Here is a 22,304-nt window from a genome sequence, read left to right as displayed (position 1 = left end):
AAAGAGTTAAACGCACAGTTCCAGTTCAACTGATCAGGCAACTGATCAGCAGCATTCCAATCTTCAAAACAAGGTGAGATGCAGAAAACCACAGCAGATCCAAACCTAGAAACAGAATTCACAACAATGTGCGGTGCTGGGGAGGCCTCAGAGGGAGAGCTGAAATCTGAAGGGAAGCTTGGTTTTCTAATTCTGGAGAATTGTTGAATTAGAATACATAACACACATTTATTAACAATTCTGTTAAAAATCTGGGCCACACACGTCTTAAAAACAAAACTCACTCTACCCGTTCCCCACCAAGATTTTCCACATTTACTGTAGGTGAACGAATAATTCCTTTTCCATCGTGTATCATTTCTGGAAATCTTCCTATGTGAAACAGCCTATAGAGGGCACCAAAGTGGTATCATTGGTGTGGACCTAGACACCAAGCGTCATTTCTTGTAAAAATAAATAAATACATAAATTATTTGATGTGTGGAATGTCACAGACCAGCACCACTAGCAAAGTTTTATATAGAACAGATTTTTTTAAAAAAAAATTCCCCGAACAAAGACAACCTACAGTTAGTTGATATGAAAAAGCCTTAATGTCTCTCTTTGCCAGTAGATTTTACACACACATTACACAAGTGGTAAGAAAGGCATCTTGGGGGAAGAAAGGCAAGGCCAGCCAATGTAAACACGTTACGAAATATAAGTTTGTGTAACTGCTTAGATTGTGCAATCCTTGTCACAGAAGCCATAGGGTTTGCCTAGGAAGGCACATAAGACATCTTCAAAAAGGCTAAGAAAAATACTGATTGAGAGAAAAGTGAGGGGGGCAGAGCAATGAAGAGAGCACAACTATCCTCCTGGATTTCATAGATTTTAGTTTCAACAGGAAATATTTCTCATTCTTCAAGGTCCAACATCATTTCAGGCTAGACTCTGCACCAAAAGAGCTATCCCAAATATGTAGCCAAATTGCATGGGCCCTGTAAAAACTTGCATTCTGAAGGTCAAAAACCAAACAATAAATACCAATGAGGTCCATTCAGTCAGCAAAGGAATGTTTGAATACCAAAGGAGTGCAACAATGTCACTCCCTAACTTGCTTGAAGATGGAGCCTATAAAAGAAAAATAACACATTCCATTTCCTTCCCGAACAGACGCTATTAAAAACATGGAATAGAAATGCCTGCTTTAAAAGGTTACTGTGTATGTACTAGGAGATGGTTCCAGCACTTCAACAACATCATAGCACTGAATTAATTGTAGTTTGGCACAGCTCATGAAATGCCATTTAATTTGGGTCAACAACAAATAAAAGAAATTCAAGCCAGAACAAAAGCTGGAGAGAAAGAAGGTTTTTGTTTTACTTAAAAGTATTTATTATGCCTTGAAAAAGCAGAATTTACCTAGTAGATTTCACTGGTTTGCATGGCAGCTATAACCTAATGGCAGCCACAAGTTCTAGATAACACAAGATTCTCATACCATAAATATTATTCATTGCAAACTATTTTGTGTGGCAGCATGCTCAGAACTGACCAATGTTTAAGTTGTGCTCAATCATGGATTGTCTTCTTACCTATGTATTGATTTCTCTCCTTGAATTCATATTTTCAGTTTTGCATGTATTTCTAATATAGTTGTTTCCAATCCAATGGAAGTGTATCTATTTCAGTAAATCGGCAAACTTACCTCAGCCATAAGGGCTAATCTTATCGGTGGGACTGTAAAGAACATATGCAGCTGCATTTACAGTGAAACCACAAGTTTGTCTTTCCTAATATAAAGAAATTAGGCAGCCAGGTTTCTAGAAATACGTCCAACGCCAATTATTGGACTTTCAAGTATTCAATCCAGAAATCCACCTTATTTGTCTGTAAAATATTATTTGCATGAGAACTTGAGTAAAGGTGAGTTCTCAATCAAGAAATACATCCTAATCCTAAACCAATTTCTTGGAAATACGTCTATTAATTTCAATCAAACCTACGCTAGTGTATTAAGTATTGTAGTTGATTTAATTTCTACTTTAGAATCTTGCAGCATCTTCAGAATCCTGAAAATACTAGTGTTTTTTTTAAAAAAAACACATGAATATGTTTAGCCCTAAAGATTATTGGGGTGGGGGAGAGAAATAAGAGACAGGAGGGCAATCTGGAAAGATAAACAGGTTTTGCTAAAGATTCACAAACCATAGAAACCTAACGGTGGTTTCCTTGCTTTTTTTAAAAAAAAAAAATTCAGCAGCCCTGAAAGCTTAGAACACTGGTAAGGCCCACCGCAAATGTACTTGCCTCCAGGGAACCTTATGGTTCATTTTTTAAAAAAATAGTTAATTTTTTTTAAAAAAATCACAATAATAATAAAGCATAACTATTCATGTTTTTAGTTACAGTAAAAAATTAAAACAAACCTTTTTGAATAGTTACATCTACTAATCTCAGAAAATGGAAGACTTGCGTTATTTGTGAAAGGAGAAAGGACTAAATCTTTAAAGGAAACTGGAGAGTGGGTGGTGGTGTTCCTATCTTGCCTTTTGTATGGACTTAACCAGACCTTCCACGAGGATCCTGGTTGTTGCTCCACACATCTTCCATTTCTATTCAGCAAATCAGCTTAGACAGATAAAGACACACTACCCCCAAAAAATGAGTAAATGAAAGTAAATTTATACAAATAAATCTAATTTGTATAGCCTATCCCAACTGCGGCCCTTGGAGAAAATCCAATTTTTCTAGATCCCTTCCCAGGAAAGGGTTCTATAAATTAAAACAAGCCAATATTTATTTTCTAGGTTACCATAGAGGTCTTTCAAACACATTGCAGCTTAATTCACTAACCCATTCAACCAAATTAAAGTGGATTTAACTCTGGCTTGGTGGATAGGCCTGTTGCTTTGCATTTCTCAGGCAGCCAAGTCTCCTTAAGATGACTCTTAATTTCATGCACCGCATTTTCCACAAAGTCTGCAAAATATAATTAAAACCCCAAATCCCAATTCAGTGTGGAGTCCAAGGAGTTGACTGCCAACACATTTGTCTCTTGTGAACACATATAAATAAATGTAAATCCAAGACTGACCAAAGAATGTTGTGTGTGTGGGGATTCCTTCAATCATTCCATTTGCCATCCCTTAAATACATGCATATCTTAAATAAGGTGATAAGGAACTGAAGTAGGGGGAAATAGCAACAGGTTTTTAGCAATGATATATATTTAAAATCAAGCAAATCTACCCAAAATGTTAAATGAGGTGCCACACAATCCATCTACTCTTTTTCTCTCGTTACATGGCTTCTGTACCTTGCTTGTATAATCAAAGGCCAAGAAGGAGAGGGCAATTATGATGGTGGCACCCCTTCTCCACTAGGGTTCCCACTTCTGATCCCCCAAATCCATCACCAACCATCTAGTTCATTCAGCTGTTGTGGTGTGGGCACTCTAGTGTCCACGTGCAGGCGATATTTAACAAATGCAAGGGCCACCATAGCCAATGGCTTTTCTACTTCCCAAGCCTAGTAGGTCAGAGACACAATTAATGAATGGGTAGACTACAGAAGAATGTTTCCAACAACACCCCATGGAATCCAAACTCACAACCTTTGGAAACATTATAAAGTGAAATGCACTGCTCACGCTTTGGAAGTCTTGGGGCAAAATATGCAGTAAATCCAAACAAAGACTATAGACCATTGTGAACAATCGCTTCTTTTGGCGTTCCACTGACTTAAAAAGGAAAATTGTTTTGAAGATTACAGCATAACTGCTTTTTTTAAAAAAAAGGGGGAAGAGGAGTTATTTCTCCAGCTCTCCTCCAGCCCCTCCACTAGGCAATTTGGTTTTCTTTCACACAAGCAGGACTGAAGAGTGAGACCAACATAACCCCTTTTATACTCTTTACACTCTACTAGGAGTCTCAGCCCTACTCTGCTCAGGAGCAAGTCCTACCCAGTTTAATGGTAGGGACTCTCAGGCAGTGCTTTTTTGGGGGGGGGAACAAAGTGAGGTGCCGGTACTCATATCTTGATAAAAGTGCTGTCGGTGCCAGAACAAAATGTATGCAATGGGCAAAATAGAGGCAACAGTACACCTTACAGGTATCATCGCACACACACAAAAACACTGCTCTTGCTCTAAGGTAAATGGGTATAGGATTGCAGCCCCATTGTCTGTGTACCACCATTCTGGCAACTACTCCTGGTATTCCATGTATGTCCTGTCCCCATGTCATACCCGTGTGCACGTCTCCCCCCCCCCATATTTCATCCTGAGAAAGTATTGCCACTACCCCACCCCTCCCCTAGCAATGTGTGTGTAGACCACTACTTTGGAAAAGGACACTCAAGAATGTTTCTGTTTGTGCAGATACGCACACCTGGCTAGGTCCAAACCCCCAAACGAATGCACCGCGTCGCCTTTGTCTCCTCGCCCCGTCGGGCGCTCGGAAGCACAACAGCCCAGCTCTCCCTCGGTGCTATTATCTCGAACGGCCACTAGGCTCAATGCGAACGCTTCTTTGGCCAAGAGGCACTCCCACCCAGCGGTAGAGCCAGAAGTAAGAGAGACACCCTAACCAAGAGATTTTAATTCCGACTGTGAATTTATTTACACTACCATCCCAGTTTGTTTGTTTTTTGCACACACATATTGATCGACTCCAAATTCAGTCCGCCAGAGGCCAGCACCAAGCCACTTAAGAACAAAAAAGGAAGCTAGCCACGGTCGCACATAAAAAAGCAGGGTGTTGTTCCCTAGCACAGAGTTCAAGCAAATGGAGAGAGCAGACATCTCTCTCCCCCTCCCAGAGAAACACACACAGTCTCAGGCGCGCAGTGACTTAAACCCCGCTTGCCTTGCCGGTGGGATCAACGTCGCATTCAGCCTGCTTCTCCGATCCCGCGTCCTGGACACTGTATAAAGGCTTTAAACTTCAAGAGCTTGTGTTGTCTGCGCTCACCCGCCCAAACGCTCGCAATGCAGGAGCAGCAGCAAACAGCCGTTTCCGCCTCCTTTTAAGGTGTACGCGTAGAAAGGCAGTTGTTGGACTCGAGGCCAAAGGAGACGCGCCGCCGCCTATTATTCCCCCTAATCTCCGACTAAGGGAGAGGTCGGAGCGCGCTCTCAGGAGGTGCACTGGGTGTGGTTAGTGAACTTTACTATTTGATTAACGAGTTGCTGCGAAGAGAAGGAAGAGGAGGAAGAAGAGGCGTCGGCGGCGTTGCTCGCTCACCCGCCTTACTACACTTGTAGGGAGAGGGGAAAGTGTACTACTGAGTGAGAATTAAAAGTAACGACCATTTTAAAGAGAGAGAGAGAGAGAGAGAATAAGGGCCTGAATTATGCAAAATCACGCTACATCTCTAAACGCGAAATAAAGTGGAATCCGTTTATATGACCTGCACTCCTCTTCAAGGCAAAATGTTCGGGGGTGTATTTAAGAGGACAGGCAAAAAGAAAAGCGAGGTATCACTCCAAAACCTCGATCCCAGCAGCTCCGTGGCAAAGGTGCCCGCGACCGCCCCTACCTGTTGAGTTGCGAGGCTGGAGTAAGTTTCCGGGTGGCCTGGAGAACCGCTGCTGCCCCGGGAGGAGGTATCAAAGTTTCCTGGAAAGTCCTGATACATTGTCCGAGGTGGAAGTAGGGGAGAAATAAGCTTTGAGAAAAGGAAAGGAGGGGAAAGAACACAACCCTCCAAGCGCACGCTCTCTTTTTTCCCCCTCAGTCCCTCCCTGTCTTGTTCGCTTCCGATCGTTTAGGATTTTTCCAAATGCACTGTTGCGTTTGGCAGGGTATTTCCCTTTTCCTCTATTTTAAGCAATGAAAAATAAGTCTTTCCTGATATTCTTTTCTTCTTCTCCTTCTTGTGACAGCACTGGGGAAATTAAAAAATATATCCAAAAACTCTCTTCCATACAATATAGAAAAATAACATAAATCCCTCTAGAGCCAAATCATTGCTTCTCATATGAAAACGACAAGATTGTTTTTTTTTAAAAAAAATTTCTTTCCAAATACGACTTTATTTCTACATAAGAGAAAGCCTGATGTGTCTCATTTCCCTTCCTTCCAACTTCCTGCGGATATCTCCCTACTGGTTTCAAAGCCGCGATGGCACTGTAGTTTTTAAGTCAGGAGGATCTATACCTCCTGTATAATTAAGCCCTTCAGAAAAATGCCAGCTTCCTGCTGTAATTGGGCTGGATGACTCAGCCCGGGATCTGAGGCTCCTTATATTTATTTGTTGCTGTTTAAAATACTCTTCTGAATTATTGATCTTTTTAAACTCTTGATGCTGCCCTTGTCTGCCGTAAAGGCTATCTCCCCCCCCTTGTTACAAGTCACCCCCCTCTTCTCTTTCTCCCTCGTTCTTTTGAGCGCCTTTCTATCTCGTATCCTTGTTCTCTGAGCTCCTTTACTCTCCCTGAATGAGTCAGTGCAATGGCATTAGTTCAAATCCACAGTCTTATTCCATCTCCCTGTCTCTTACGATCTGTACCATGTGGATTCGCAAACGTCAAACTTGCAGTTTGGCCCCGCCTCCCCTTGCGGAACCTCCCACTTGGCGGAGGAGGAACAGGCGGGCAAGAGCACCCTGCCCGTTAAACCCCGCAGAGCCAACGCCAGTCAGACGACTTGAAGCTCTTCTCATACCCATTTCCCAGTGCAGCGGAGGCGCAGCCGGCCAATTCGTCTGATGGCCCTGATTTCCCGATCCAGGCCTCTTTCTGTCACGTCCCCCGTCCCCTTCTAGCGTGTACGTTTAGTCTGTTCCATTGTCGCAGGTCGCCGTTGCCAAAGATGGTCATTTGCGTTGTACTACGCGACCGCGGGTTTCCTTGGTTAGAATGACGCGTTCAGCGAGGGATTCCCTGCTCGTCTGCAACAGATCGAACTTCGCTTAAAGGGGAACCGGATCAAAAAACGGGGGTGGGGGGGAACGGTGGAGAGAAGCCGATATGCTGTCTCCACTATTCACGGAGCCTACGAATTTTCTAAATGCTGCTTGTGCAAAACCGGAGTGTGGGTGGCGTGTCTTACTGAATCGAATACAAGGGCTGGTTTACACCGCAACTCAAAGAAGGGAAGGGTGGGGAGAAACAGGGAAAGCTCGGATCCCGATGCTTTGTTTCGTAAAGGGCGTCTGTTGTTCACTCCCGAGGCTGAGTTTGCGCTACTGATCTGGGTGGGATGTCAGGTTTAGCATCTCTGGTAGGAGTAGCAGAAGCCGCAGTGGAGGAAGAAAGAATCGCTGATGCCAGGCAACTTTGCCGACGCTTTTTCCCGCGTGAATTTGCACCCCCCGCATTCCTCTATCCCCGTTTATTACCGTTAAATTCTTTGCCATAAATCTAGTACAACAGCCGACTCTTCTGTCGTAGTGCAATCACTCGACCTCATAATGAGTTTCCCGCGTTTGCCTCGTCGAAGTTAAGTAGCGTTCTTCTAATTCAGGCTCTAAATCCATTCAACTATCATAAACGCAGTCCTGTTTTTCTTTGAAAGAAACCCACAGATTCCAATGGCCGCTGCCCTTTAGCCTTTTCTTGGATGGATCCTCCGCTTTCCCTAAGCCGCCTGTATTTTCTTTATGCATGGGGAAACGGTACCTCAATAATTCCGTGGTTATTTATTTGCATGCCTTACTTCCCAGCCCGATGAGTAAATTCTGCTAACCTGAGACACTTAGATCGCGCAATCCTATGAAGATTTTTAATGAGTACGCTTAAACCGAGAACGGGAAGGCCTGGACTTAATTCCGGATAAGCATGTTTAGACTTGTACTAGTACGGCTGGGATCCTAAATACGTTTACGTGTGAGAAGGCCTATTGAAATCAGTGGGACTTACTTCCAAGTAAACACGTATAGGTTTCCGATTGCAGTCCTGTTCAATTGCCTGGGAAGAAGCCCTGCTGAACTCAGAAGGGCTTACCTCTAGGTAAGCGCGCGCACAGGATAGGGCTGCAAGAGTCTAAAAACATACCGAACGATAACAAGTTATAGGCGCTTTAAAAGGTGATCACATGATCCACCTTCGCCTTCCGTCTGATTGCAGCCGCACTTCGCTGGGCTAGACACGGAGCTACTACAGAGCGGGACAAAAGCTTTGAGTTGGCCAGTATTGCTGCGATCCCTGCCAAGAGCCTGCCCTCAGATCGAGGAGCCTTGGCTCTGGCTTCCGAGCAGCTGCTAGGCCGCTGCCAGTACTGGCCGGAGCGAGAGAAACGCAAGCTGTTCCCTTTCCCTTCGGCTCACACCGGTCCGCCCCTTCCAGTCAGGCCTCCCCAGTGGGAGGAGCGCTTTGTTGCTTGGGCTGCTGCTGCTTCGCACGCACGGCCCGACGGCGTCACTTGCTCGGGTAGGGTGTCTTCCAGTAAAGTTACGTGGCTGCTGGCTAACCCCCAGAGATCAAGGAGTTTACGATGGAATTTGGGACGGTGGTTGATGCAACCATCCAACGCGTTGCGTTAGCAAGCGCCAGCCGCAAAGCGATGGTGAACGACCTAACAGGGGAGACGGCGGGCAGGAAATGCAGCCGGGGCAAAGATCAGTCAAATCCCGGATGGAGGTGCGGGAAAGAGGGGAGAGGGGCAGCGAGAGATGGAATTTCCCACTGATGATTACGTCTGCCCGAACGGTTTTGTTTTTTTAAAGGATCCTCCAGGAAGTGAGGGGCAAACTAACTGTGTCTTTTGTGCAATTGCATCTCAGGATAGTTAGAAGGAAACGTTTGAGAAAGAAAAAAGAAAAGTCGTAGACTATCGGGCTTATAGGATGCAAGAACCAGATGAATTCTGAAATTCCCATTCTTTCTAAAATAATTGAATGCCTGTTATTATATAAAGGTGCTTCCAGTGGTGTAGGTAGACCATTATAAGCAAATACACAAAACCAGAATCTCGTGGCACCTTAAAGGACACCTAGGTTAATTATGACAAACTGGTAGAGAATAAAGCTATCAGTGGCTACTAGCCACAATGGCTATGTTCTGTCTCCACTAGCAGAGGCAGTCTGCCTCTGAATACCAGTTTCTGGGAATCGCAGGTGGGAAGAGCCTTGTTGCATTCAGGTTTTGCTTGAGGGCTTCTCTTGTGCGCAGCTGGTTGGCCACTGTGAGAGCAGGAGGTCAGGACTAGATGGCCACTGACCTGATCCAGCAGGCTCTTCTTATTGTGGCTTTATGATGAAGTGGGCTGTAGTCCAAGGGTGAGGAATATGCAGGCCTCCAGCTGACCATTGGCCATGCAGCTGATGGAAGCTGGAGCCAAACAACTGAAGAGCCACAGACCCCCCCCTCCCTGCTGTAATCCAAGAAAGCATCTGCCACAATATGTTAAGCCTTTAAGGCTCTACAAGATTTGTGTGTGCATGTTTATATTAAGGTATCAAATAAAATGAGAGTTTTGCGGGGAGCCAGATATTTTGCTAATGCTTTTCCTAGCAATGTCCACTACAATGCTGGACAAAATGAAAGACGAATGTCATGGAAACAGTGTAAGGAGCAGGAAATATCTAGAACAAAGGTCATGCTTAAGGGACTCCACCCTATAGTAATTATTGATTCCATATATGGAGTTATGTGCTCTATTTCTCAAAGGGACACGTTCCATATCAGCAGTTTTATGGCTGCCAATCCTGACAATTGCTGAGTCAGTAAACATGTTGAGGAGGTGATCAGATCAATGGATTGTTGCCTCATAAAAAAAGGTGTGAGGGTTTCTCTTCTTATTTTATACAGCTGTTTTGTTTGCCACAGCTGCACCACTGTCCAGTGTTTGTTACATTTAAACACGTAAATTGTGAAAGGCAGTGTTAAATACAGAGTGGACATACACAAGGAAGCCTTGACATGCCTTTGGAGGCTTATTTTTTACATGATTATGATTTCACTCTCTTCCCTTAAAACAAAAGTGACTGAACAATACAAAACATCAAGAATAATTTTTGTTGTTGTTGTTATGTGCCTTCAAGTAGATTACGACTTATGGCAACCCTATGAATCATAACAACAACAACAACAAATGAATCGGCGACCTCCAGTAGTATCTGTCGTGACCCACCCTGTTCAGATCTTGTAAGTTCAGGTCTGTGGCTTCCTTTATGGAATCAATCCATCTCTTGTTTGGCCTTCCTCTTTTTCTACTCCCTTCTGTTTTTCCCAGCATTATTAACCCTTTGAGGTATGGCAAGGGGAAGGCCGTACCTCAGGGATAGAGCATCTGCTTTGCATGCAGAAGGGTCCAGGTTCAATTACTATTACTATAATTTACTATTATTTAAATTTGTATGCCACTTTTCCATATAATTATGCTCAAAGTGGCTCACAACAGAACAAAAATGCAAATGCTGCCCTGGGCTCCTGCTGGGAGGAAGAGTGGGATATAAATCAAATAATAAAATAAATAAATAAAAATCACTACATCAATACTAAATCATTTCAAAACAACAATCTAACAAATAACTCAGTTTGATTACAAGAACGTTATAATAATCAAAGTAATCATAAAACAAACTATCAAACAAAACATATCAGTTAATGACAAACATAATAAATATTCCAATACTAAAGTACAAGAAAACAGTCTGTTATTCCCCCACTCAGATGTTACAGCCTCTGCTAGCTGCTGTTATTGTGGCTCCCAGGTTCAATTCCTGGCATCTTCAACTAGGACTGGGAGAAACTCCTGTCAGAAATCCTTGAAAGCCACTGCTAGTCACTGTGGACAATGCTGAGCTAGAGAGTTCAATGATCTGATACTATATAAGGCTGTTCCTAGGTTAAACAGCGACTGCCCAAGTCACTCACTGAACTTTATGACTGAGGAAGGGTTTCCCTAGCCTGACACTCTAATTGCTATAGCACTCTGGCTTTCCTAAATTTGCTAGACAACAAAGGCGAGTTTCTCACATGCAAACAGCAGTCTTAAACCAGTGATGTTGACGTTGGAGCTTAGAATCTAAACTTGCAATTCCCCTTCACCCTTTTGTGTTTGCCACAGCAAAATTGTAGCCCCAACAGACTTGATTGCCATACAAAGTGTGAAACGGCATTAACATTAATATACATTTTTAAAGCAAGCTGCCCCAGGTGGAACTCTTCTAAGGCCCATTTACTTCCATTAATTTAAGTGCATTATTAGCTGTCCCTGTAGAATCAACGGGATTGGATCAGTGGGCTGGGTCATGCCCATAATTGCTGGTGTTTATTCTGACACCACTGTAACTGTTTGCTCGATAATCCTTTGTTACAAAATTCTGTAGATAATGAATATGTGATAATTGATCCTAGACTCAAAGGATTAATTGACAGCCTACAATCCAGTGTAGTGGATTGCTTATGAAGGGTGACATATCTTCAAATATTTTGTGTGAAGGAGGCCCAAATGATGTAGACTTAAAAAACAAGACCATGGAAAGTGTAGGCATAAAGGAAGCTGCAGGACTACGTTCTTACAATTCCTATCCATAATTTATCAATACTTTTGCTTCATAATGTGTGACAAAATGCTTGAGAATCTTGTATTAATCATCACAACAACCCTGCAAAGCAGGTCTTTATCATCTCCATTTTATAGATGAAGAACTCTGGATGAGAGAAAGTGGCTTGTCCAAGGCTACACAGTGAATTCTTGTGTGAGCAGGTTTTTAGTATAGCACACAAAGATTTGGGAGTGATGTACAGTTTAGACTTGTCAGGGTTTGATTTGGATTGTTCTAGTTTTCTCATCAGGCAAGTCAAGTCTACAGGCCGAGGGCTGTAATTCAGTGGAAGAGCATCTGCTTTGCATGCAGAAGGTGCCATCTTCAATCTGTGGCATCTCCAGGTAGTCCTGGGAGAGGAACCTGTTGAAATCCTGGAGAGCCACTGCCAGATTTGATCAGTGGTCTGACTCTGGTATACAGCAGTTTCCTATTTTAAGGATAACTATCAATTTGGAGGCATACTTTTGGTATGGCCTACATTGTGCTTGTAGAAGGCCCCGGGTTCAATCCCTGACATCTGCAGATAGGGCTATAAAAGGTTCCTGTCTAAAATCTTGGAGAGCCCCTGCCAGTTAGTGTAGACAATGCTGAAGTAGATAGAGCTAATATGAGTCAGCTTCCTATGTACAGCTTGACCTTAAAATGGTTTGAGACTTCCTGCTCCTCAGTCCCAATATGTTCTCCTTAGCTAGCCCAGACTTAGCAAATATTTATTTAGAAGGTGGTTGCCTGTGGCTGTGAGCATGGCTGTACCTTTCCTAGCCTCAGGAGGGAGAATTCTTGCCTGCCCTCACCCAGAACTGCTGTGTTTAGGAGGGTAGCTTTGACCTCTTGCTGGCCTTTTGAAGTTGAGCAAAGAAAGAGAGCACCGTCTGTGTGCCCCAGGCAACCAAGCAACAATTTCAAGTCCAATTCTACATATGTTTACTAAGGTTCAGTTTTCATTCTATTTTATTTCTTAAAATGCTGAAATCCTGCCTGTCCTCAACAAGCTCACAGCTAACAAAACTAGTTAAAACAGAAACCTAACCATTTACAAAAACATATAATGCTAAAACAACAGAGAGATCAAATTTTAAAAATCGGTAACAGCTACTACAATAATTTTCCCAGCCTGCTTAAAGCCATGTCAAAAGGGAGCACTCCGCAGAAAGCCTTCCTGCAAAGGAAATTTTAAACATCTTCTGTGAACAAAAGAATAGCTCTTCCGGATCCTGCAGAGACAACCAGGTACCTACTGGAAGCCCACAAGCAAGACAGAAGTGCCAGAGGTCGTTCCCACTGTTGTTTCCCAGCAACTGATATTCAGAGGCATGCTGCCTCCCATCCTGGAGGTAGCATCCAGTCTACACAGTGAGTAGCCATTTGGCAGCCTTATCCTCCATTAACCTGTTGAATCTCCTTTTAAAGCCGTCCCAGCTGATGGCCATTACTACATCTCATGGTAGCGGATTCTGTAGTTTTATGCGCAATATGAAGTAGTACTTCCTTTTCTTTGTCCTGAATCTCCCACAGTTCAGCTTCATTGGCTGACCACGTCTTAGTAATGCGAGAGAGGGAGGAAAGGGTTTCTCCACATTGTGCATAATTTTATACACCTCTGCCATTTCTCCCCTTACCCCTGGATGAGCATTAGAGAAGGGATGAAGCAAGCTTTTCCTTGGGAGGGAGTTCCAGAGTCTGGGCTTGGAGCAGCCTCTGAGGTCGTTGTGACTTGCTCCTGTGTAAGCATATGTAGGATTATAGTAAGCGGCGGTAATGCAGCCAAAGCTCTGCTCACGGCCGGAGTTCGATTCCAACAGAAGGAGGAAGTCGAATCTCCGGTAAAAGGGGTCGAGGTCCACTCAGCCTTCCATCCATCCGTGGTCGGTAAAATGAGTACCCGGCATACGCTGGGGGGTAAAGAAAGGCCGGGGAAGGAACTGGTAATCCCACCCCATATATACGGTCTGGCTAGTAAACGTCGCAAGACATCACCCTAAGAGTCGGAAACGACTCGCACTGTAAGTGCGGGGACACCTTTACCTTTTTAACCATGTCTACTCAGAAGTTAGTCCTGTTGAATTCAGTGGGACTTACTCCCAGGTAAATGGGGTTAGGTCAACCAATGGTGACTGACAGATTTATTATTAGATTTATATCCCACCCTTCCTCCTAGTAGGAGCCCATGTGCTGAATGGATATAGAGAGTTCACACAGAATAGTGATCAGTTACCAAAGACTCCTGGGCCAAAACAGACCTCCACACTTGGCCCCTGATTGCCACACCAGAAGTGAAAAAGGAATAGCAACTACAGAAATGGAACTTACAATCTGGCTACTTTGGAGGGACAGTTGTTGGTGGCCCACCTTGTTAAAGTAGCCCTTGAGTAAAACCAGGAGCCAAAAAACCAAGTTTTCTGTATCTTCATCTCCACTGTAAAACTACCTCCTCCCCCACAGATTTCCAAAACAGAAGATCTTTCTGAGCAGTACAAACAGATAATTCATCTGAGCAGGGTAATATTTAAAAGACAGGAATAAGGAGAGTTTTATTGGTATGTTGTATATTTAATTTTAACTGTAAACCACCCAGCCCAACAGCATAGATCACAATGTACATTTAAATAACTAAGTAATAAGCTGTATGGGTTTTCATACATTTAGAATCTGATGGATCAAATTAGTTCTTATTTTACCTCTGGGGTTTGAGCAGGGAGCTGGGAATTGGATCCCACTCAACATTTCTGCCTCTTTTTTGGGCAAGTCACCCAATGTTGTATGCCCGAGGTTACCCTTCTGCAAGATTAATATATCTGTATCACCAGATGGGGGTGGAGTGCCACTTAATTAATTTTTCAAAGAGCTTTGGGCAAAGGGACCTATTAGAGCACAAAGCTGTGTTAATTACACATCTCTCATCTTAAGTATTTTAATAAATTCTTTTGCAGTAACAATTACAGCGTTCCTCTCAACAGACACCAGTGATTTGTTAGAGTCGGCAAGTACAGGTCACTTCAGCATGTGGTGTGTCTGAATAGGAACATAAAACAATCAGCATTTCCCTTCACAGCTTGGATAGTAAATATAGAAACACTTGTGACCCTATTATATGACTAAATCCCACATTTTCCTGCATGTGACATGGTGTATTGAGTACATGATTTCTGCAGAAGAGAAGCATTTTCCTAAAAGGTTTTAAACAATCAGTGGCTTTTAACATTTTATTATGAATTCAGTAGTACAGGAGTACATACTTAACCTCACTTAATATTTGTTTATTTGCATTATTTATATATCTCCCTATAACAAAGGCAACTTACAACATAAAAATATATTACAATGAGAATAACAAAAGCAACAAATAAAAAAGTAACAATACAGTTATTCAAAAACAGCAAAGAAATAAATCCACAGAGCCAGATTTAAAACTGAGAGCAGAAGGATTAAAAATCCACAAAGTTAAACAACATTAAATCCACAACATAGTTTAAAAGGCCTGGGAAAAGATAAAAGTTTTTGCCTGGTGCTGAGTAGGTGCCAGGTGGGTCCCTCTGGAGAGGGCATTCTATTCTCTGCCACATCTCCCTTAATGTTGGATTGAATTAGGAATGGGATACACATCAAGCTGTTTTGCATGGCACTGTGAGCCCAACCAGGGTTTACGAAAACAGATTAACCCAGAGAGAAGCTTGCAAGCCGCTTTGCTCTTCCCCAGTCCTTTTTACTGCCTTGCCAACCAAAGCCAAGGTTTGGTTTAGCATGTCATCTGAACCAGGACTTGTGGCCAAGCTCTCTCCTCATTAACCATGAGCTGTAGCCAAAACCTTGCCACTGTGCAGCCCTAACCGTGCGACTGCCCTATCGGGGTAAGCTGCAGTGCCACTCCTCTCGGGCGGGTGGCTCTGCAGCTCTGCCCCTCCAACTGGCCACTACTGCATTTTTCCCTGTTGGAGGACAGAGTTGTGTGCCACATGGCCATTCCTCAACTCCATAAACCAGCTTGTTGCCTCAGGAGCAGTGGAGAATGCTATCCTGTCACCAGTGATGAAGATGCAGCTGCTAGTCCAGTCGGCCTCTGTATGTGGAAGGGAGAGCCATCTTGTCCTTTGTCTCAGGTGACAAAGTATCTTGGGCTGGCCCTAGGAAGGCCACAACCTCCCCATCCCTGTCCTAAGCCATATAGGGCTTTAATGAAACCAGGGATTTGCCCACGGATCAACTGGGGAAGAGCCCAATTTAGTGTGCTTCAGAAAGAGTGTATCCACCACCATCAACCTTGCTCTGCCATGTGCAGGGCAATATTTGCTTCCAATATTTATAGGCCATCCTGTAACAGAGTGGCTCAAAACAAGTAATAATACAGTATAAAATTCAGTAACAATTAATATAAATACACTGTGAAAACAGTCACAGAGTGTCACTTTAAACCAAGACAGATTGAAAGGCCTAAGCAAATAAGAAGGTATTCACCTGGCACTAAAATGATACTAAGGTAGGCACCAGGTAAGACTCACTGTGGATGGTATTCCACAACTTTGGTGCCACTACTGAAAAGGACCTCTTTCCCATAGCCATCCACTGCACCCAGAACCTGGATTTTTCTGTTGTTCACCCACTTGGACACTCCCTCCCTGCTAAATGAAATAAGCCAAGAGGGGCAAGCATCCTTTGGGAGGAAGAGCAGGATATAAATTTAGTAAATAATAAATAGTATGGAGCAAGATGTTAGATGCTGCAGAACTATAGAGACCTCCAAGAAAGGAATTTGCTCCAACAATGGCTAGAGATGAACTGAGGTCTTTTGAATCTCAGCCTCCAATCCACCTCTCCTAGGCTCCACCCCTTTTGTGATAACTAGAGCCCTTAAAGGGCAAAACCTTGGGCCTCCTGAGGGGTACTTCTGTGTTCCCTGGCATCCCACTTGGTGTGCTCCCTGTGCTGTTGGACGGGCAAAGTAGGTTGAGAGGCACTTGTTTTCTTAGCCATAGTCCAAATAAACATATCGATTAATCCATCTCGTCAAATCTGTTAGGTCCAATAATTTCCATAACCATTCTTCCATTATCAATATTAATTCCATCTTCCATCTTCAATAGTCCTGTTAAATCCAGTGGTTTCAGTATCCATTCATCCATTATCAGTATCCCATGATGATCTTGCTGTCATAGCCATAGTCATATAACAAGAGTCTGATGGGAATTTCCCTCATCACAAATATGTCCTTACCATCAATTCTGAATATGTTGCTGAAATATTGTTGTAAAGTCACATCTCTGCTCTGGGTGCATCTCTGCTCTGTCACATATTTGTAGTTAATTCCATAATTTTTTTCTATGTCAAGCCCCATCACATCATTCCAGTCAAGAATTCTGAATATGTTGCTGAAATATTGCTGCAAAGTCATATCTCTGTTCTTCTTTTTTACAAAATGCACTGGCTCATCTCTTAAGAGTTTATCCACTGTCACATATCTGTAGCCAACTCCATAGATTTTTTCTATGTCAAGCTCCATCACATCATTCCAGTCCAGAAAATTATCCAAGACATTGATAACTTTACCACCAAAATCTTCATTAATTTGTTCAGAGACAACGTTGAATTCCAAACAGTAAACTTTATTTCTAACATCCATAAACTCCAAATCTTTTTCCAATTTCACATTTGTTCCAAGCTTGTAGCTTCCCTTTAATTTTTCTTTTCTCATCTCTAATCCCATCAAACTCCTCTCTCACAGAATCCCCTATTTCTTTAAGCTCCTGCGTCATTTTGTTAAATTCAATTTTCATCTTCTGTCTACCCTGTCTCAGGGTTTGTTTCGTTATCTCAATCTCACCCATTATTTTCTGAAACATAATTTCTTCCATGGTCTCAATCACTTTCCTGGTTGCCATTCTTAAAACCACAGAAACAAAAATTATTTCAGCCACAATTGGGTTAATATTCCAGGCTTGCTGATATCAGTGTAGACAGTACAGCCTGCCTTATCTCTATGTGTTCAGGAATACAAAACAAACTTAGTTCCCAACATCAAAACAATTAGTGGCGTCGTGAACAAGCAGATTCGTCAAAATGAAATAGACCAAAAAGAATTTTTTCCCCCCTCCTCGAAATAGAAATCCCTCTTCCGTTGGTATCTTTAGAATGCACCTCCAGGACAGCTTATTATTATTATGGGATACTGATAATGGAAGAATGGCTACTGAAATTACTGGACTTAACAGGATTATTGAAGATGGAAGATGGAATTAATATAGATAATGGAAGAATGGCTATTGAAATTATTGGGCCTAACAGATTTGAATCAGATGGATTAAGCGACATGTTTATTTGGAGAAAAATTGAAAGATATATCTCTCAAGGAATTGAAACCTCTCTTTGACTTTTTGTGGAAAGAATAAAGTAATGTTTATGAGATTTGATGATTAATTAAGATAACTACTGGAGGAAAGTGATTTTATAATATAATTTTAGAGATAGGATTGTTATATATTGTAGACCTATAACTGATCTGCGACAAATCGGAAGTCAACATTTTACTTTATTGTTTAATTGTTTTTGTTTTGTTTTGTTTTTTGTCTTTGAAAATTTGAATAAAAATTAATGATAAAAAAAAAGAGAGGCACTTGTTTTCTTGGGCCCAGGGAAGGCTCCCACGAGGCTCCCGTGAGGACTTAGCTCTGGCTGGCTGTGGACCTTGGTGTGATGGGATCTGGTTGAGAAGGACCCTGCCTGCCAGCCTCAGGTTTAGCTACCCCTTAGCTGACTCTGCAGCTTCTGACAATGTATCTTGCCTGCTGCTGGACTCTAGGGTCATGACCTTAACCTTAACGTTTTCCAACAAAATTGGAAACCAGGTGGTTTCCTGGACACCTTCCTTGGTTGATCTTAATGAACAGTGGTATCTAGATTCTGATGGATTCAAGCAGTTTCATCTTTGAAGCATCTGACAAACGTGTTACAGCATGCTACTGAGGGTTCTTTCATATCACCTACTGGGCAAGATTGTAGAAGGCCCCAAACCACTCAGAAAAGTTCTGTTGGATAGCACTCTGAAGGCACAATGATGGTGGAAAAAGTGGCTTCTTTGCTACCATCTCCACCACTGAGTAGACTTGATAGTGAACTCTACCTTGTGTTTTGCCAGGCTTGTCACAAGCCTCCACTTATGTTCTAGCCCAGCCTTTCCCAACCTTTTGGTCCTCAGATGTTGTTGGACTACAGCTCCCATCAGCCCCAGCCAGCATAGCCAATGGTCAGAAATGATGGGAACTGTAGTCTGTAGATAGAAAAGGCATACCTAATTCTAACTAACTAGCTAAGTTGGAGGCATAACGCCCAGGTGTAGGGGTTAGCCTCATGCTTGGAGAGAGCAGAGACAAAGGGATGTCTCCTCTCCCCCGGACAGCCAGAGGACAAAGGAGTGGAAAAGGCAGGAGGAGCAGGTAAGCTTCCCTAAAGACGTCACAGTCTAGCGACAGAAGGAAGTCAATCACAGCATCACAGGTAAAGGTAAACAAGCTTGTCCATCTGGAGGACCCTAGCTCTATCTTCCTTCTGGGGCACAAACAAAAGAACAAAACAGGAGTTGCACTTGCCCCACTTCCAACATGTAGAACAACAAAGAAAGGAAGCAGGATACCTGGGATTTTGTACATCTGATCTTGTATTACAAATGAAGCAGATAGTGATTAGTCTTTTCCCATTTTAAGGGCATGTGCCTTTTGGGGTTTCAGCACATCCAGCATGTCAGTATTTGAGCTTTCTACTTGATCTGCCCCCATGGTGTGTACATTTGGTAACAGCTGGATTTTTGCAAAAGATTGGCTAAAAGATTTAATTAAAATTTTAAACTCCTGGGATACCTTCATTTATTCAGGACAAGAAGAAGGCATTATACAACTACGGAATTATTGTATCATACTTTTAAAAGCCTCTGTTAAATAGCAGAAACTCCCAAGAATCTTAAGCATTCTACAAATTTAGATGTGGTATCAAATTCTCATACTCAAGATTTTATCTCTTGGCATGCTCCAACATCTCATTCTGAACAGAAATCTCCCCTACCAACTTCTGGGAATATTATTGTTCATACAAGAATCCACTGACTATTAGTTAACTGAGCCAATAGACAAAACCAAAGGGAAATGGCTATTGCTCCCCACCAAAATAGTACATCACCATTTTCCACATTGTGAAATATGATAAATGTATATGTTTGTTGGATTAGTTTTACTCAGAATAGACACACTGAAATTAATAGATATGACTAACTTAGGTTAATTAATTTCAATTGGTCTACTCTGAGTAGGACTGAGACTTACAACCCTAAATGTATATTTTATTTATTTATTTATATTTATTGCACTTTTATACCGCCCCATAGCCGAAGCTCTCTGGGCGGTTTACAGCAATCAAAAACATTAAAACAAATATACAATTAAAACACATATTTTAAGAACAATTTAAAATACAATTTTAAAATTTAAAACAATATAAAAACAATATTCTACCCTTCCTCCCAAAGGCACCCAGATAAGGCTTCTTCTTGCACATTGCCTGGGATTTTTTAAATGTGTATATAAAGGTGCATGTGTACAGGTACAGAAATACCTGAGTGCATTTCCAGAAGGTAGTGGAGGGTGGAAAATGAATGACTGGAGGAAGGGACAAAAAACAGCCCAGATACATTCTGTCAAGCTCCACCCACTGATGTGGATGGCAAGTGGTGGCATAGTAATTAATATTATGACTGGGGATAAGGGGAAATGTTAATGTCTGGAAGCTCACATGTTAAATGTGCACAGAGAAAATCAGATCTGAATGACCGTTGGCGATGTAATAACCCCATCTGGAAGCATCCTTAGACCTCATCTGTTACAGATGCATGCCTATTCTTATACAAGTCCCACTGAGTTCAATGGAATTTACTTGCAGGAAGGTTGGATAAGACTGCAAGCTTATGTGGCCGCTTCTTAGGATTATTGCCACGGCCTCTATGTTAATTGGTAAGAATAAATCCAAACCTTTTGATTGATGAAAAAGTGCCAATTCAGAATTAAAACTGAAGCAAACAACGTGATTAATTGGGCAGCAGATTTTTTTACAAAAACAATGTGTTAAACACAAGTTCTTATAAAAACTATGGAAAGAAAGCATCATCTTAGAAAAATACACCATCTTTGGTAAAATGAAAATAAAATGTAGTTACCTAGGAGAAAATAAATATGGGAAACACAAATGGAAATTCAGCAGCACTTGAAAGACTATTAAAAGGCCTATTAAGATGGGATGTGTATGTTTCTTAGACTTCCCCTAGAGAATCGAACTAGCACTTTGCACATCTCTTTAACTGCTGCGCAAATTGAGAGAAGCTTAAATTCCAGTGTTTCAATCCCATTAGGCTGTCCTCTGCAGATATATTTTTCTGCAAGTGAACTGTGGAGGAAAGCAAGATCATTTGCCTGTTGATTTCTGTTTTTGGAGATCACCAAATAAAGTATCCAAGCTCATTTTTGGAAGGCTGGTAAGTAATGTCACATCAAGGCCAAACCTTTTAACACCTGAAGAGCTAGGCATTTATAAGCAAAGCTCCTGCTGAGGCTGTTTAGTTGGCAGATGCTTTGTTTTCTCGGCCACGGGGGAGCGGGGGAGCGCCTTGGTCCAAAATTAGCTGGTCTGTTTCATGCAGTGCCTATCTTTAGAGGAGGTGTTGTTAGGACTTAAAAATAGACCATTTGTTGCAGCCAGTTTGCATTATATTTAGGCAGTGGGAGGGGGGCAAGGGGGGGAATGCTCTTAACAGGCGCAGTGAGACTGACGTTTTCCCCTTTGGACTATATATTAAACAGGTAAGAGCTGCATGTGCTTGATCTATCCTAGGGGGAAAAGAATTTGTCCAAGATGCAAAAGGAATTGGCCTGCAGTGCCTATGATGTGCAAATGCTCCTTTGTAAATGCTTCTTGTTTTGGTTATTTCCTGTCTTCAGCTGTCAGTTTTATCATCGAGTTGGAAAAGTGCTGTGGAGAGGAGGAGAATACTAGGTGACTTTAATTGGGGCTGGCATAACAATGTTTCAAAATTCTACTTAGCTTTGTCAGGGCTTTTAATAAAGAGTCCTAGCCTCAGAGAATACGTTGGCATTTTGGCATTCAAGGCAAAGCAATGAAATTCCTCCCAGTGGGAGAATGCAGAGCTGTTGAATGATCATCCTGGGTGTTGGGGTGGCATACATCAGTTGGCTTCTAGAGCTGTACTGGTTACACTTTGAATGCCATCAAGTATGCAGTTACCAATCCCAGGCAATTAGTTAGAGTACCAGGGAGATGTTGAGGAAGAGTGGATCCACAACTGGTTGAACAACTACCCAATGTGTGCTGAGGGGGAAAAAGTGCCTGGATGCAGTGGTAGTCTGGATGAGGGCCAATAAGCTAAAGCTGAATCTTGTTAAGATGGAGACATGGTAGGTGGGTGGTTCCCAGATCCAAGAACTGGGGTTTTTATCTGTTCTAGATGGGATTGCACTCTAAAGGAACAGGTGCACAGGTTATGGGTGCTTTTGGAACAAAGAGTGCCTGCCACAGTGTTAGCTGTGCCTTACCTGAACAGCAGTAACTTAGCCACTAGGACACATGTGCTGATAAGTTTTCATTTAGATTACTGTAATTCACTCTATGTGGGGCTTCCCTTACAGCTGGTCTGGAAGCTGCAGCTGATGCAGAATGCTGCAACCTGGGTGATAAGTGGTGTCCCTTACCAGGGACATACACCCATGCTAAGGGATCAGCACTGGCTGCCTATTAGCCACTAAAGTAATTTTAAGGACATGTTACTTACATTTTTT

General features: G+C 42.4%; 1 protein-coding gene across 3 annotated transcripts in view; it reads right to left on the bottom strand.

The window, feature by feature from the left end:
* The window catches only part of FOSL2 (FOS like 2, AP-1 transcription factor subunit), a 29,841-nt gene extending 22,088 nt beyond the window's left edge, over nucleotides 1-7,753 (bottom strand). For 2 of the 3 annotated variants that reach the window (XR_009762396.1, XM_061624942.1), the window contains exon 1: nucleotides 5,524-7,753. Coding sequence is in view for 1 of the 3 variants with exons in the window: in XM_061624942.1 (XP_061480926.1) it covers nucleotides 5,524-5,622 (99 nt within the window). In the remaining 2 variants the exon portion in view is untranslated. Of the gene's footprint in view, nucleotides 1-4,850; nucleotides 5,422-5,523 lie in introns of those variants that run through there. The other variant, XM_061624943.1, reaches the window with a different exon arrangement.
* Nucleotides 7,754-22,304: the final 14,551 nt, after the last annotated feature.

Source organism: Rhineura floridana, chromosome 4 (genome assembly GCF_030035675.1).
Source record: "Rhineura floridana isolate rRhiFlo1 chromosome 4, rRhiFlo1.hap2, whole genome shotgun sequence".
Lineage (NCBI taxonomy): Eukaryota > Metazoa > Chordata > Lepidosauria > Squamata > Rhineuridae > Rhineura > Rhineura floridana.
The sequence above is the reverse complement of the archived record's forward strand: the minus strand, read 5'-3'. Positions and strand labels throughout refer to the sequence as shown.